Source organism: Rhincodon typus, chromosome 3 (assembly GCF_021869965.1).
Source record: "Rhincodon typus isolate 14 chromosome 3, sRhiTyp1.1, whole genome shotgun sequence".
NCBI lineage: Eukaryota > Metazoa > Chordata > Chondrichthyes > Orectolobiformes > Rhincodontidae > Rhincodon > Rhincodon typus.
The window spans coordinates 30,018,511-30,035,692 of NC_063334.1; the positions used below are offsets into that span (position 1 = coordinate 30,018,511).

At 40.5% G+C, this 17,182-nt stretch overlaps 1 protein-coding gene across 1 annotated transcript in view; it reads right to left on the bottom strand.

Moving 5' to 3' along the window:
• Positions 1-17,182, bottom strand: part of LOC109914496 (sushi domain-containing protein 1-like) — a 56,449-nt gene that overhangs the window by 23,496 nt on the left and 15,771 nt on the right. Inside the window, exons 2-7 of the mRNA XM_048620174.1 lie at positions 15,472-15,676; positions 13,938-14,117; positions 12,798-12,977; positions 8,448-8,627; positions 4,795-4,877; positions 147-333 (exon numbers count right to left, since the gene is read on the bottom strand). Of these exons, the coding sequence (XP_048476131.1) occupies positions 147-333; positions 4,795-4,877; positions 8,448-8,627; positions 12,798-12,977; positions 13,938-14,117; positions 15,472-15,676 (1,015 nt within the window). The remainder of the gene's footprint in view (positions 1-146; positions 334-4,794; positions 4,878-8,447; positions 8,628-12,797; positions 12,978-13,937; positions 14,118-15,471; positions 15,677-17,182) is intronic.

The window sequence follows — 17,182 nt, forward strand, 5'->3', positions numbered from 1 at the left end:
GCATTATAGTTGAATTTCAAAGAACAAATTAGATTCTGTTCCCTTTTCCATAGCCAGGGAAAAAGGTAAGGCAACTTGATCAACAACTAACGAGGTTCAGCATCACACCATTACGAATATCTCGACAACTGGAGTTAGTTACTCACCAGTTACTGCTGTTGATAATTGTATGGAAGCAGAATGTTGCAGTGTAAGAGCAGTGATATTCACTGTATAGTTAGTGCCTGCTTGCAGGTCCAAACACACAACTGGAGTGTTATCTGCTGTGCTATAATTAAATGACTTCTCATAAAAGAATTCTCTTTGGTAGGATCTAAATCCTTGTATCTGAAACTAGAAAGAAAATAATCATTTGTTCTAATGAACCTGTAAAAAGCAAACAGATATTGTACAACAATGCACCATCTAAAGAAACCAGGGGCCAGTGGGTGCAGGATTCCAGCATTGCAGACTGACAGGGGAATTAGTCAATCATCTTCATTTCGGCCAAGAATAGTGGGAGTCACCATATGCTGTTACATAAATGATAACCCTATACATTGAGTAAAAGTTGTTGAAAATAGACTGGATGGTGACTTGAGAAAAGGGAAAAAACCTTTTTGCTTAATCATTCACAGGATGTGTGTGTTGCTGGCTGTATCAGCATTTAATGCCCATCCCTAATTGCCTTTAAGGAGGTGGTGTTGAGCTGCCATCTTGAACCACTGTAGTCCATTGATGATAGACACACCCACAGTTCTGTTTGAGAGGGAGCTCCAGGATTTTGACCTAGCGATGTTGTGGCAACAGGTGATGTATTTCCAAGTTAGGATGGAGCAAGGGTTGAAAGGTGGGGTACCATGTATCTGCTGTCCTTATCCTTCTAGTGTTAGAGGCTGTCTAAGGAACCTTTGTGAGTCCCTGCAGTAGATACCCACTGTTGCTATTAAGTATTGATGATAAAGGTGGTGGTTGACAGGGTGCCAACCAAGTGGGGCTGCTTTGTCCTGGATGGTGTTGAGCTCCTGTAATGTTGTTGGAGTTGCACTCACCTATATGTATTACAAGCAAAGTTGTGAAACCTGCGATCCCAGGGAACTATCATAGGATTATTGTGCCAAAGTTTTAAAAAGTCTTGAAACATATTTTGTTTGCAGAATTGCTTTTACTTAAGTGCTAAAATTCAAATGATCCCTTTCAATGATAAGATTTTCCTGTTAAAACATCTACAAATTATGAGGACTATTATTATGTGAAGGAAAATTGCTTCTGAAGGATTTCAATACAGAAGAGACTGGCAGGGACAATTGAAATCACATTGGCAAGCACTTAGCTTGATGTGAATAATGTAGCATTCCCAGTAGCAAAAGCCCTGATTCATCAATGGGTTTTTTTTAAACCAGTAAGGCTCTAAACTCAAACCCTCTCACAGTTAACCCGATTGTCAAGTTATCCCTCCCCAACTTTCTAAAGTCTCCTCTCTCATTGATCACAATGGATGTTGCGAAATAGCATAGCACAAAGATCTGAAGGAGTGTCGTGTCTGACGCGAAATGTTATCTCCTTTTCCCTCTCCCCAGATACTGTCAGAACTGCTGAGTTTCTCCAGCATTCTCTGTATTTATTTCAGCTTTCCAGCATCTGTAGTATTTTGCTTTTATTATAGCAGCAATATTATTGACATAGGAATCCAATGCCTTGGACTAATAACTGAAAGATGGAGAGTTCAAATTCTACCACTACAGGTGTGAACTATGACGCATCTAATTAAATAAAACGGGAGCTTAAAATGTTAACATAGTAGTGGTGATTGTAAAACTACTGATTTTCATAATGATCATCTGATTCACTAGTACTCTTTAGGGAAGGAAATCTGCAGTCCTTAGCCAATGTGACCTACATGTGACAATGTGATTGACTCTTAACAGGCCTTTGAAATGGCCTAGCAAGCTACCCAGTTGCAGTCAAGGTGCCAGTTCACTATCACTTTCTCAAGCACAGTAAGTGCTATCCTTGCCAGTGATGTCCACATCCTGTGAAATAATTAAGAGAATTGACCGTGTTTTTAAAAAATTTAACCTATTTTTCTAATCAACCTGTTCAGAGATGTTATTACCCACCTCTGGAGCAAGTAGTACTTGAACCTGGGCCTCCCAGTCTAGGAGTAGGGACACTACATCTGTGCTACAAGAGGGCCTCCTAAGTGGTGACTTATTTTTTATTTAACCTATTTTTCTAATCAACCTGTTCAGTGATGTTACTACATACTACTGGAGCACGTGAACCCGAGCTTCCTGGTCTGGGGTAGGGACACTAGCTCTACACCACAAGAGGGCCCCCTAAATGATCACTTTTTTTTGTTTAAACTATTTTTCCTAATCAACCTGTTCAGTGATGTTGTTACACACCACTGGAGCAGGTGGGATTTGAAACAGGGCGTCTGGTCCAGGGATAGGGATAGGGATACTACCACTGTGCCACGGAACAGGCCTCCTAAGTGGGCACTTTTTAATGCTCAGCATCAATTAGTTTCACCTTTGTTAAATATCTCAGGCATTTCTTAATTTTAGCACACTGTAAACTATGCAAATGGTAGAAACTCTAGGAGTTAATTATCAAAATCAGACAAGCGAACTCTGACTGAGAATTCAAACCAGTGCCACAGAGAAAGATGGAAGAATTTGTACAGGGGTACTTCCCCAACCCGCCACCAGAAAAATCAGGATAGGATGCACTCCCATTTGTTAGGGTGTCCCGCAGCCATTTAACATTCCAATCGGTTGGAAACTATAAGATACAAGAGCAGAAATAGGCCATTCAGCCCATCGTGTCTGCTCTGCCATTCAGTAAGACCATGGCTGCTCCGACAATCCTCAATTCCACTTTCCTTCCCTTTCCCTATAACCCTTGATTCCCTCACTGATTAAAAAAAACTATCTTGAATATACTTACTTACCGAGCCTCAATAGTCAAGAATTCCACAGATTCACTACCCTCAGACAAAATTCCTCCTCATATCGGTCTTAAATGTGGAACCTTATTGGGAGATGATGTCTTCTGGTCCTAGACTCTCCCACAAGGGGAAGCAACCTTTCTGCATTGACCCTGTTAAGTCCCCCATGTTGTTTCAATAAGGTTGCCTCTCATTCTTCTATATCCCAACAGGTACAGGTCCAATCTATTCAATATCTCTCATTAGACAATCCCTCCATACCTGGCATCAGCCTAGTGAACCTTCTCTGGTCTGGTTCCAATGTCAGTATATCTTTCCTTGGATAATGGGCCCACAGCTGTTCAGAGTATTCCAGCTCTGGTCTGACTAGTGCCCTGTAGAGTTTCAGCAAAACCTCCCCACTTTACTCTTCCATTCTCTTTGAATTAAAGGCCAACATTCCATTCACTTTCCCTATTACCTGCTGAACTTGGGATGCTAGATTTTTTTTTCTTATTTGTGGCCAAAGACTCCTATTCAGTTTATCTTGTCCATGCCAACCCAATTAGAATTATCCAGGCTCACCTCATTTTCCAACTTGGTCTGTAGTCTTGCACGCATTGGTACTTCAAGAGCACATCCAAGTAATTGTCAAATGTTGATTCAATTTATCCCTGAAAACTTTAGCAATTGCTGAGGCGGTGGGGGCAATATTATATGTAATTCATTGAGAGTTTTTTTAAAAGCACAGAGCATGTCAGCTGAATCGGATTCAGAATTTTGAGGAAGTGATGAAAGCAGTGTGTAGCTGTGCTGTACATGGACATGTTATTAATCACTGATGGCTATGATAAAGAAAGGACTGGGGTTAGTGAGAAGGGATGAAAACAATGGCTTTGGTCATTACATTGTTTAATCACATGAAACTGTGGCTGATCTATGCTTGGATTTCGGATAGTGGAGATTTGAAACATAGGAGCAAGATATGATTGACGTTCATGATCCTATGTTTGATCAAGGGTCAGCAGTTTTGACAAATCAGTGCAGGAAGAAGTGAAGGGCAGTAGAGAAAGATTATGTGTGTGTGTGTGTGTGTGTGTGTGTGTGTGTGTGTGTGTGTGTGTGTGTGTAAATATATGATATAAATAAACCATTTGTTTTATTTGGCATCACATTCAAAGCTATATTAACCATCACTCTCTCATTCTGTGGAATCTTGAAATGTTTTATTCTTGGAAACAGTTGGGAGGATGGTGCATACAATAATTCAATATTCAGAAGGATATTGACTCTATTTGCTGGCAAGTTAGCAGCAATTTTAATGTCTACTAATTGCCCCAATTCAAGTTACTCCAGAAAGTTAAAGCTGTTATTTCACATCCATTTAGTGATGCAATATATGGAACTTGGCTCAATCTTGAGAGATCCAGAAAGGAAATCATTGAAACTGAAAGTTTCATTCTTGCTAGTTGTAAAGTGTTTCTACAGATCCTTCAAACTTATACCTCAATATTTAAGCTTACTATCTCTGTTCCCTCTCTTTCAACCCAGTCTCTCTCTTTCTATATCAGATTTGAGTCTATTTCACCTTATTTCCTTCTCTGCCATTCCGTTTCTTTCTCAATCCTGAAATCTGCATCAGTCAAGCAGACAGACTGACCCACAGCTCAGTAAGATCCCAGGATGTTGGTCTAAGTATGCCATCACCAGCCCAGAACTCCAGCAACTTGTATCACCCGCAGTATTTGGAATTGCAAAGTGAGGGGGCAAAAGAAATCCACTCACGGCGCTCATTGAGAGATTCTCCACCTGAGAAAATTCAGGGGCACTTCATCTAAAACGTTAATAGGACAGACACCGAAGTATTTTGCATTCTCACTTACTAAATATATGTCCTCAGATCTGGATCCAATGCCATCCCTCTTCCACTTCATGCAGGATTCATTAAACAGAATAAAATCATTAACTATGAAGGACAAAAGAAGATCCACAGTGTAACTAATTTCAACCCAATTAATATGCATGTAACATAACCTTGGGAAGATGATTGAGGTTAATTTCTCCGCAAGCCTTTATTATAGGCCAGTTACAGAACTGTGCAATGGATTAGAACATATCTGGAATATCATCTTTAAGGAATTATATTATTATTGGCAGTAACGTGCCAGTTCAGGTAATTAACAATAAATATCAACATAAAAGAGTTGAAGAAATCAACAACTGAACACAATTATTAAGGAATAGATTATATTCAGTAACCAATATTTATTTTGTATTATTTTCCTGAGACAAAATTGAAATGGCGATTGACACTTAAATTCCAAAATAAAAGTGTCTTTAATTTTGTAATATTTCTAAATGCTTACATTTTGTGTGACTTCAACCAGATATAGCAGCCATTAATCTGAAAACTAATTCATATAGGTTTTGCTAAATTTAAGTTACAATTACCTTAATGTTTATATTGAATAAAACCGAGATGCAACTGGTCCTTCTGTTCACTTCCTAGCTTAGCCAAAATGTAACCTCAGATGATCCATCTAAATTGTCTTAATAATGGTTCTCTGACATCTTGCATATTTGGCAAGAGCATCATTTGATTTTCAATAACTCTATTGACGTGTTTCACTGAAACAAACTGGACTGTGGATTATGACTGGTTCAGTCTTTTCACGGCAACAAGAAGCGTATATCTTCCTGGAACTCAAGAGCTACTGCCAGATGCAGTTTGAAAGCAGGCACCCACAAGGTCAGAGACCAGCTGCAAACCAGTGCCTCCAATTCTGCAGCGGGAATGTTGGTGAAACTGTCATCATCCACTTCATCAAATCTGACAGAAACTTCAGGCAACTGGTTGCTTCAATGCATAATCAATTACAAATCACTGAACTGATGAAAATCTTTGCTCCTAAATCTTTAGAGTGGAATATTAATGTAGACAACAGGGAGGTTTGTTGCTTTATTGAGGAAGGGCCACCATACTACATGTCCATTAGGGACCTAGCTGCCAGAGATGAATCTTCACTGGAAAAGAGGATTCCAGGTCCAACAATCCCAAACCCAGTAAGCTGTCTGCCAATCAGATGGGGTGTGACAGCAACAGTTGGCAATGCAGCCACCAAAGGCCCTGGATAATGAGGGTCCCAGGCTATTGGTAGCAGGATGACAGTATCAGGGAGGGTATCACCACTGAGGGCAGAACAGAAATGGCAAAGGTATGGGAAACGCTCAGTGGGCCCTCCCTGATACCAGGTCCTCAATCAGAAACTGAGCCCATTAAACCAGAAGTTCTCCTAGCCCATATACCCCAACACCCCCCAACAACCAAACCTCTTCCCCTACAAATAAACCAAATGGGGCTTCCTTGTCAGACTTCTCCTATGGCATGTGTCTGTGTCCTCTTTAACTAGCATCAAGCAGGAACACCATCTATGAGTCTTCCTGCCCCAGGCTTAATTAAGAAAGGGCAGGAAAGTAGTGGGGGCCCTATCCCACACATTCTAACCCAACACTCCCATTTCCAAACTGCCACTGGGGATGCATTAAATTCTAGCCTTAGTCTCCCTCAAAGCCCTTGAAAAATTATGACTAAAATGGGATTTTTATTGATGTTTTAACTTTATTATTATTGCTAAACATTCACACATGGTTATTGCATTTTCTATTTTTTTAATAGAATCATAGAATACCTAAATGGGAATGCATGCTATTCAGCCCATTGAATCCGTACCAAATCTCTGAAGAGCATCCCACCCGGACTCACCCCTCACCCCCATCCTATCCCTGTAACCCTGCATTTCCCATGGCTAGTCCACCCAGCCTGGACACTATGGGCAATTTAGCATGGCCAATCCATCTAACCTGCACATTTTTGGACTGTGGCAGGAAACTGGAGCACCCAAAGGAAGCCCACGCAGACACGGAGAATGTGCAAACTCCACACAACCAGCCACCTGAGGCTGGCATCGAACCCAGGAAGCTGGAGGCAGCAGTGCTAACCACTGAGCTACTGTGTCACTTCTTTTGAGATACCATGATAAGAAATTCCTCATATTTTAAAAATGTTGTTTATAAATATACGGTTCTTGCTCCTCCCTTAGTCCAATCATAGCCATTTATTCCCTATCTGAAAATTTAAATTAAAAAAAGTAAACGATAACATGGTTTTAACTTCTTGGTTTGCTGTCCATGTGAATACCTCAAGGTGATTGGCTGCTTACCAATATCATCGCTACTGAGCCAGATCTAACTTACCATTGAGAGAGGGGGAAGTCATTGTCGAATCTTTGTGGCTAGCCTTTGTCAGGGTCAGTGGGTCACACAGTTGTTGTTATAGGCTACAAACTTCAGGGCTGTGAAGGGCTGGCAAGAGCTGTACTCATACGCTGTGGGGTTTCATGAGATTGACTTGCATTGCCACTCCCCTTCTGTTCGTAACAAAACGCCCACAAGAAAAACTGGAATCAAACCTCTGGAGTAAAAAGTCAATTGCACTCACAGAAACAGTGGGAATCAACAACAGGGAGCCTTTCAAGCAGCTTAACCAGAGGATAGTACAGCCGGTGAAGGAAGATAGCCAGCCCAGCAATCTGACCATAGGAATCCCACACACACACAATGGCTAAACACAGGAAACGTCCACCATAGTGAGGTAGCAAGCTGTCGGCCACAGTGAGTAATCAACTTGTGCAGATTGGAGGTCTTTACCGAGGTGGGAAGTAAAAACATATGCTATTAGGAACCCTCATTGGTTTGCCTATCCAATTGTACAAAAGTTTACGAGAGCCAGGAGAGAGGCAATCCCAGCCAGGCACCAGCTGTGCTGAGAAGCTGCTCTCCCAATTTACCAATGTGTGCACCTTCCAAGGAAGCACATGCCTCCTATGCATCCTCCAAAACAGCAGAGAACACTTTGGGTATTGATGCCTCAGGCGCAAGACACTCTGAGAAAGAGGGAGACATACGAGTTTGACATAAATATTAAATTATCACAAGATTACGAGTTTGTTTGAAGATGTGGAAAGAACAGTTAACTATATGTTTACTCTAATAACAGAATTTCAGTATGCACATAAGGCTCTATATCACAATGACGTCTGATTGCATGGAACCCAAGTGTGTAAGATCCTAGAAATAGTCATGCTTACCATCTCTTGAATGTAGTTGGCACTTAATAAAGTTTGTTGATGTTCATTGACATAGACATGGACTACCTTCTGTCAACAACACTGACGTGATCTGATTGCAATACCGAGATCTGTTCCAAATATTTCTGTTACATTAGAACTTCGTGACTACTAAGAACACTCAAGTTAAACTTGCTCTGTACAATATTAATAACAAATACATTAGTATCCATTTGATTTCTCATTTGTTATAATACAATTGGGTAAATACCTTTCTTTCAGTCGCAAACAGAATTTACAAAGTGTTACATGAAGTTGTTCATTACTGGCACCTCAATGCAAGATTTTAATCCCGACATTTTTTAAAAATGGAATTCATGGCAATGGTGTTAAATTTAAAAGAACATTACCTTTACACAGCAATGTTACATCTTCCCATTGTCCTCTTTCTGTGCAGACAGATGTATTCCTTCCTGACAAAGTATAAAATCCATCCCTGCACCTATAATGAACAATGTTCCCTCGTCTTGTATTATGGTACTGGAGCAGATCTGCATGTGGTACAACTGGTGGGCTCCCACAGTCAATATCTATAAAAGATAAATATTACAACAGTCCCAGCTCAGTCTGGGTTTCTTCAGTTGCACTGCATAGTTTCATCTATTACAGTTGGCCACAACCCTGTTCTAATATTACAATCCAGGAGAAAAATCAGAGGGACAATTAAAAAGAAAAATGCTATTACTAAAAATTATGTATCCACCCTTTTGTATAACGGTTCTAAAGATACTTAAGGTAAAGAAGAAAAGGCCGTTGGACTGGGTAGGTCTATTGGACATTGAATGTTATATGTTAGCACCTTCAGGAATTTGTCCAATCAGATTTGGCAATCCTCAGTGTGGTAGAGCAGGGGCAAGATGATAAATTGGTCATAATCAGAACAACCAAAATGTCAAAAAAAGGGACAAATTATTGTTTTATTTGGGAGTTGCGAATGGGTGGAGAGGAGAGATGGAGGCAAAGTATAATTTCTATGAGGAATAAAAAGAGAAAATTAGCATTTGTGGAGCTGAATTGTAGGATCAGGCTCATTAAAAGTATTAATGCACAGATGAAGGTCTCCGCCCATTTTAACTTTCACCTTGAAAATCGTCAATGATTGCAGGCAAATGTTTCTCCTGTCAACCATGACCTTCTTTAATAACAGATTCCACCTTTGTCTCACCAACATCTGTCTTCACTTCCTGTGGACTAAAACCATTTTGTGTTATAATGTGTACTGACAGAGGAGTTGATAGTCAGGGGACACATTTTTATGGCAATTGGCAAAAGAACCAGAACCGTCACGAGGAAATTTTTTTTATGCAGCGAGTTTTCGTGATCTGGAAGGTCTTGCCTGAAAAGGAGGTGGAAGCGGTTCAATAGTAACATTAAAAAGTTGAGCTAATTAAACATTTGAAGACACAAAATTTACAGGGCTGTGGGAGTGGAATCATTTGATAACTTTGTCAAAGAGGTGACACAGGTGTTATGGCCAAATGACCACCTTCTAAGCTGTATCACTTAGACTCCATACGGCTATAGAGTTATAGGGATCTGCAGCACAGAAAAAGGTCCATCCCATCCACGCTGGTTTAAAAACAGCCAGCTAACCATGCTCATCCCATTTCCCAGCACTTGGTTCATAGCCTTATATGCTTTGGTCTCTCCAGCGTACATCTAAATACATCTTAATACTTCAGAGGGTTTCTGATTCTACCACACGTACAGCGGCGAGTTCCAGATTCACAGCACCCTCTGGGTAAAAACAAAGCTTCCTCACATTCTCTCTAAACCTTCTGCCGTTTTCCATAAATCTATGCTCCCAGTCATTGATCCTTCCATTAAAGGGAAAAGCTTTTTCCTGTCTACCCTATCTATGCCCCTCAATTTTTTTTACATATCTATCATGTTCCATCTCCATCTCCATCTCCTCTGCTCTAAGGAAAACAACCCTAATCTATCCAATTTCTCTTCAAAACTGAAACTTTCCAGCCCAGGTAATATCCTGGTAAATCTCCTCTGCACCCTCTCCAGTGCTATCACATGCCTCCTATAATTTGGATTCCAGAACTGCGCACAATACTCGAGCTGTGGTCTAACCAACATTTTATACAGTTCCGGCATCAGCTCACTGCTCTTAAACTCTCTGCCTTGACTAATAAAGGCAAGTATACTGTTTTATCCACATATCCTGATACCATAATGGATATGTGTACTGTAACTCCAAGGTGTCTCTAATCCTCAGTGCTTCCCAGGGACCTACCATTTGTTGCGTATTCCCTTGTCTTTTTTGTTCTTCCCAAGCGCATTATATTTCACATTTAGCAATTTCTGTAACTTTCTATTATCTCACCCACTTGTCGATATGATGGCTGCATGTTAGGGAGAAGCAAAATACTACAAACTTGGCCTGATGGGAGTTAGCTGATGGGCAGATTTGAGAGTCGATTATGTTGACAGGATATGGGCTGAATGCTAGAATCATCTTGCCACATATATCACACTAATACTCACATTTTGCTTAAAAGATGTTTTATCAAGTTACTGTCTTCTGCAGTACAATGCAACTTAAACATTGTCATGTTATGAATTGTTGCATTAAAACAGATGGGCTTTCACAACCTTAGGACATCCTAAATTGTTTTACGGTAAGTTTGAAGTGTAGTCATTCTTTACATAGGAAAGATGGCAGCCAATTGGTGCACAGACAGGTTTACAAACAATCTGATAATAACATTGTGACCTTAGTTGGAGGGTGAATATTGGTCAGGGTGCTGGGCGATCTCCTACTGTCTTCTACAAAGTGCTTGGTGATCTTTTACATCTGTATGAGAGGGTGGAGGGACTCTCATGTAAAAGATGATGCCTGAAATACTGCAACATGCCCTGAATACCACACCGACAGTGTCAGCTTCATGCTTGGGACACAGTCTCTTGAGTTTGATATGAATTCAGAAATTTGTAGGAACACAGAATCATAGGACATAGGAGAAAGAACAGGCCATCCGCATATCCCTTCATACCATTAACATCTAGAAATTGATTGATCGTGGTCTTGATCATGCTGAGTGCCCGAGTTTCCATAGCCCTCCGGTATAGAGAATTCCAAAAATTCACCACGCTCTGAGTGAAAAAAAATCCTCCTCTAGTCAGTGTGAAAGGCCTGTCCCTTATTCTGCAGCCTGATCCGTCCCAAGGTTCTACACCTTCCAGCCAGTGGAAACACCCTTCCTACACCTATTCTGTCAAGCCCTAAGGAATTTTGTCAGTTTCAGTGAAGTCACCAGTCATTCATCTAAACTCAAGAGAATACAACCCAGTCTTCTTAACCTTTCCTAATAAAACAATCCTTTCTTGCCAATGATCAGTTTGGTGAATCTCCATTACACTTCCTGCCTGGCAAGTATATCCTTTTTTGGGCAAGGAGGTCAAAACCTTATACAACTCGCCAAGTCTCAGTATAATTGCAGCAAGATACTTCTGTGTTCAACACACTTTCTTTTCCCGCCTACAGAGAGAAAGGTGTTAGCCACTTAACTAAGGCTGACAATTATAATCCTACTGCAATGGAACATAAATGGGCTGTATGGCTGACACATTTAGATATTAATTCAAAATATGCACCAACAAGATTCTAGATCATGTACAGTCAAGTCAAGTAAATTGCTGGTTATGACTCAGATGCACATTGAAAATTGTTCTGCAGATGACTGATATTCCAGACTAAACTAAAAGTTATCAGTCCACAAGGTGCCTCAGCAACTGGGTTGCTCTCAACAACAATGACAACTTGCATTCATATAGCACTTCCATGTGTAGACAAGGACAGCATCCACATGGCAACACCAGCGCTTGCAAGTTGCCCTCCAAGCCATGTGCTAACCTGACTTGGAACTATATTGCTTTCCTTTCCTGTTGCTTGTTCAAAATCAAGGAATTCTGTCCCTAAAAGCACTGCAGGTGTTCCTTCACCGCATGGGTTTCAGTAGCTTAAGAAAGCATTTTCTCAAGGATAGTTAGGTATTGGCAAGGAATGCTGTCCTAGTCAGCAACAGCCATATCCCCAAAATAATAACAAAAAAGTAGAATGTTCCAAACTGCCTTACGGAAGTGTTATCAAACTAAATTTGACACTGAGCCACTTAGGAAGGTTAGGAGTGGTAGTCAACAGCTTAGTAAAAGTGGTAGCCATTAAGGAGCATGTTAAAAATGTAAACATAAAGGTTGATGGGCAGGAGGGGTTTACGTACAGTATTCCAGAGTTATAGGCCTAAGAAGCTGAAGACATGGCCACTAGTGGTGGAGTATACAAAATCAGGATTCCACAAAGGTTAAAATTGGAGGAGTGCAGAACCTATCGCTAAAGGAGGTATGTAAAACAAACCCACTCTGTTTATAGAGATAACAAGGTGCAGAGATGGATGAACACAGCAGGCCAACCGGCATCAGAGGAGCAGGAAGGCTGACGTTTCAGGCCTAGACCCCCATTCTGTTTATGCTTGCTCACACAGTCACGATTAATAACTAATAATAAGGCAGAGGTCCATGCCATCATGAAATGTTTAAAAACAATTTTATTCTTTCAATGTTCAGCAAAATGAAAAACATATCAGGTACAACACATTTTGCCAGCAAACTATGATGCATTAGGAATATAGTGTCCCCTCACATCAACCATTTGCTTTTCGTTTGTATTGTGCAAACAGCTCCTTAATTACCTGTACAAGTGAAATTAGCTCCTTCCCACTGTCCTTGGGCAGAACACACCAATGTGCCATTTCCTCCTTCACTTACATAACCAGTCTTGCAAACATACTGGACTCGGTTTCTATACACGGTCCCTCCGACTAATGGTGGCTGTGCATTTGGTACGTGAATTGGGATCCCACAATCTACAACTGTGGAGGAGAAAACCAGATGAATTATCATCAGTACTTTAGGAAATAATTCTTCATTATTCTGAACAAGTGCATTTATTTTAAAACTCTCATCTGGTTTACATATCCTTCCTTGCCTCCTCTCTAACTCCCTAACTGCTGCCAACCCAACATCCCACTGAGTTCTCTGCGTTTCTCCAATTCTGGTCTCTTGTGCATCCCCCATTTCTTTCACTCAAGCCATGCCTTCATCTTTAGAGGACCCTGGCTCTGGTATTCCTTTTCTTAACCTCTCCACCTCACTGAATCCTTAGGTTCCTTTACCTCCCTCTTGAATCAAGCTGTCAGTCACCAGTCCCCTAATTCCTCTCAATGAGGCTCAGTGACACATTTTAACTGATGACCAGCTGTGTAACTCCTTAGGACAACTGTACTGCATTAATGGTGCTATATGAATGCAAACTATTACTGTTGTTGCATAATCTGAATGTATTGAACCAATTATTGAGCTGGAATTACTCAGTAAAATAACAGTACATCAATGCCCCGTGTCATTAAAAATATGCAAATTGGCCAGCAAGTTCAAGGGATGAAGGGACATGTCATAAATTGCCTTAGGTGGGTACATTCCCAGAAAAGGATCTGAAAGCAATGAAGTGCAAACAGCTTTTGTTTGGCCAGCAGTTCTCAGCCGGAAGGACTTCCAATACTGGGGTCCTGAATCCTGAACAGGGCCCAACAGTGCCCACATAAGTGCCTGAAGTGTATTGAAAATTGTTAGGCCTCCCCCATAACAGTTCCTCAACCTGTGGTGGAGACCCCTCGGGTCAACTAAATCCCACGGCAAGATTTCCCTCAGATTAATGCCACCAACAGGCAAGAGTTGAACAAGATTTGTGAAGGATCAAAAAGCAGGAACTGCTGAGACAAATAGTTTTCCACTTGTTTGAGTCAGGCTTAGAAACACTCTGTAACACTGACCTTCACATTCCAGGTTTGCTCCTTCCCACTGCCCCTGGGCAGAGCAGACTAATGAGTCATTTCCTCTCACAGGGACATAGCCAACCTGGCACTGGTACAAAACTGTACTTCCATAGGTTGTGTTAATTTTTGGATAGGACAGTGCATTCAGTAAAGCTGGTGGTGATCCACAGTCAACAGCTGAGGAGAGAAAAATGCAAGTTAGCTTAATTTACTTTTCTGGGTATTGATGAAATTCAGATGAACTGAAGGTGGAATGTTCAAATCTATGCAATACCAAGCAAGACACACACACACAAACAGAGAGCGATGATTGTCCAGTCAATATCCTTGGTTCAGGACAAATCTTGACCGGGATACTGGGAGAATCTCACTACTATTGATTGGAAAGAATCAGGACATTCTTAATGTCCAACTGAACAGTTGGCTAGATCCTCATGTGAATGTATCCCCCTCAATGAACATCTCCAACATTGAAGCACAGAATCAGGAGTAGGCTCATTAGCTCCTCAAGACAGTTTCTTTGAATACAAATACGTTGCATCAAAAATGCATTCTTAAGAAACGCATTGTGTGGAACAGAATACCTTTTCTGTCAATATTTTCCAGGACAATAAAGGTATTTAATGAAAACTTAGTGAAGAATTACCTGAATGCTGAAACCATTCAAAACAAGATACTCCAAATATTTGCTAAGAACAGAATTTAATGACTGACAAAGCTCAATGCATATTTGCTCAGTAGGTTCCCATTCAATAACATCTATAATTCAACTCCATGCACCTGCTGTATCCCTTGACAGCCCTAGCAATCAAAACACTATTCATTGAAGATTTAAAATTTTTAAATGAGTAGCAATGACTGCTTTTTGTGTGAGAGAGTCCAACACTTTTTCCAAGCTATGCTTGAAGAGGTATTCCCTTTTACCTCTCTCCTGGACGGATTTTAAAGTCACAACCCCTTGTCTTAGAAACACCCACCAGTGGAAAATGTTTCTCTCTATCCACCCCATTGTTTCATTACAAATACCAAAAACCTCAATCAAGTAAGCCCTCAACTTCCTATATTCCACAGCATATAAAATTAGATTATGTACCTTTTCCCTTACTGATCTGATCCTCACAGCTCTCGTAGCATTCTTGAAAATCTGGTGAATGATCAACATAGCCTCTGTAACGTGCAGGGTGTAAAACTGTACTTAATACTTCAAGATGTAATCTAACCTGGACTTTGTATACAGGTGGAAAATGTGTATTCACTATATATCCAACTCTAGTTATAAATGCAGCATTCTGTTAATTATATTCTCATTGAACCAACAAACTTACTGATGAGATAGCAAGTGCTGCAAATGTATCTTGCATGGAGATGCAATGAGTGAATGCAATGTAATGAATGAATGGTGGGATTATATGGAGGTTGGACTCAGGTGAAAGGAAAGTTAATGAAAGGAAAACCTTGTCAGTTGCTCCGGAATAGCATTTCCATGTTGTCACAGTTCAGTCAGCATTTAGTAATATTCCAAAACACTGACCTTCACATTCCAGGTTTGCTCCTTCCCATTGTCCCTGGGCAGAACAGACTGATGTGTCATTTCCCCTGACATGGACATAGCCAACCTGGCACTGGTACACAACTGTATTACCATACGTTGTGTTGACTGGTGGATAGGTCACTGTGTTCACAAAACCTGGTGGTGAACCACAGTCAACCGCTGAGGAGAAACAAACCCAAATTAGCTTGATTTAGGTAATTTCTGTGTATTGTTAAATTTCTAATAAATGGAAGCCAGAACCTCCCAACCAGCTTCACTCCATTCCAACTAATTTGCACAAAGCAAGACTCACAGAAAAATAAAGGGAAATTGTCGGAATCATCCACTAAAGAGGATGTAACTGTGATCTTTGAAAATCTTCTTGCAATCAGGCAAAGTGAAAATAGTTTCATGAAAGGGAAATCATGTTTAAGCAACTTAATGGATTTTTTTTTCTGAGGAATTAACAAGCAATGCAGATAAAGGGGAATCTGTGGATGGGCTGAATTTAAATTTCCAGGAAGTATTTGACAGGGTGCTGTGGTATTTCCCCTAATTGGCATTACTGACATCTCAGCATACCTGCCACCCCTGAGCAGCATACTGACAGAGTACGGGCTGTTTGAAGTAGCTTGTTGCCACCAACCCACTTGCATCTATAATTAGTCTATGGCCTATCTAACCAGCAATGGTCAAAAATGTAGCATTGACAGTTGTTACAGAAGAGGTACTTCATTTAGTTAACAAGATGCTTTTTTGTATTTAGCAATATGTACAACTACTTCACAAGTCAAGCAGAATTATTAAGACTCTCAGGAAATTTACCAATGCCATGGGTTCTCCATGAAAGTATAAGAGATAGGAGATCATTTGCTGATGGGGATTAGGGAATTGGAATAAATAGGACATTCTCAACTTGACAAGCTGCAATGAATACAGTACATCAATCATCATTATTTGCACCCTAGCTGTTCACAATATCTATCAAGAATATGGATGTGGGAACCAAACGTAATGGCTCCAAGCTGGTGGATGATGCAAATCTATGCAAGATTACGTGCTGTGAGGAAAATGCAAAGTTGCTTCAACAGAATTTGGATAGATTTAGTGAGTGAGCAAGAACATGACAGTTGTAATATTATGAGGAAAATGTTAGGAACAGATGTACAGAGCATTTCTTAAATGATAACGTGTTAGAAAATGCAGATGTACAAAGGGGCCTAGGTATCCTCATCAGCAAGTCACTGACGGCTAACGTGCAGGTGCGGCAAGCTATTAGAAAACCTAATCGAATAGTAGCCTTTATCCTGAGAGGATGAGAGTACAGCAGTAGCAAACTTTTGCTTCAATTGTATAAAACATTGGTTAAACCGCAGCTGGAGTACCGTGTGCAGTGTTGGTACTCTTACTTTAAGATGGATGTTATTGCCATAGCAGCAGTACAAGGAAGGTTCAGCAGGCTTATTCTTGGGAGCGGGGAATGTCCTATGAAGTGAGATAAAGGAAACTGGGCCTATATTCATTCAACTTTTGAAGAATGATTGTTGATCTAATTAAACGCTACAAGATACTAAAGGGACAAACAAGGTTGATTAAGATAAAATGTTTTCTTTGTTTGGGGAAGCTAGAACTGGGTGACTCAATTTCCAAACAAGAGAGGTGAGTTAGAACTGAAATGAGATTTTTTTTAAAAAAAAACTTAGAGATAGAG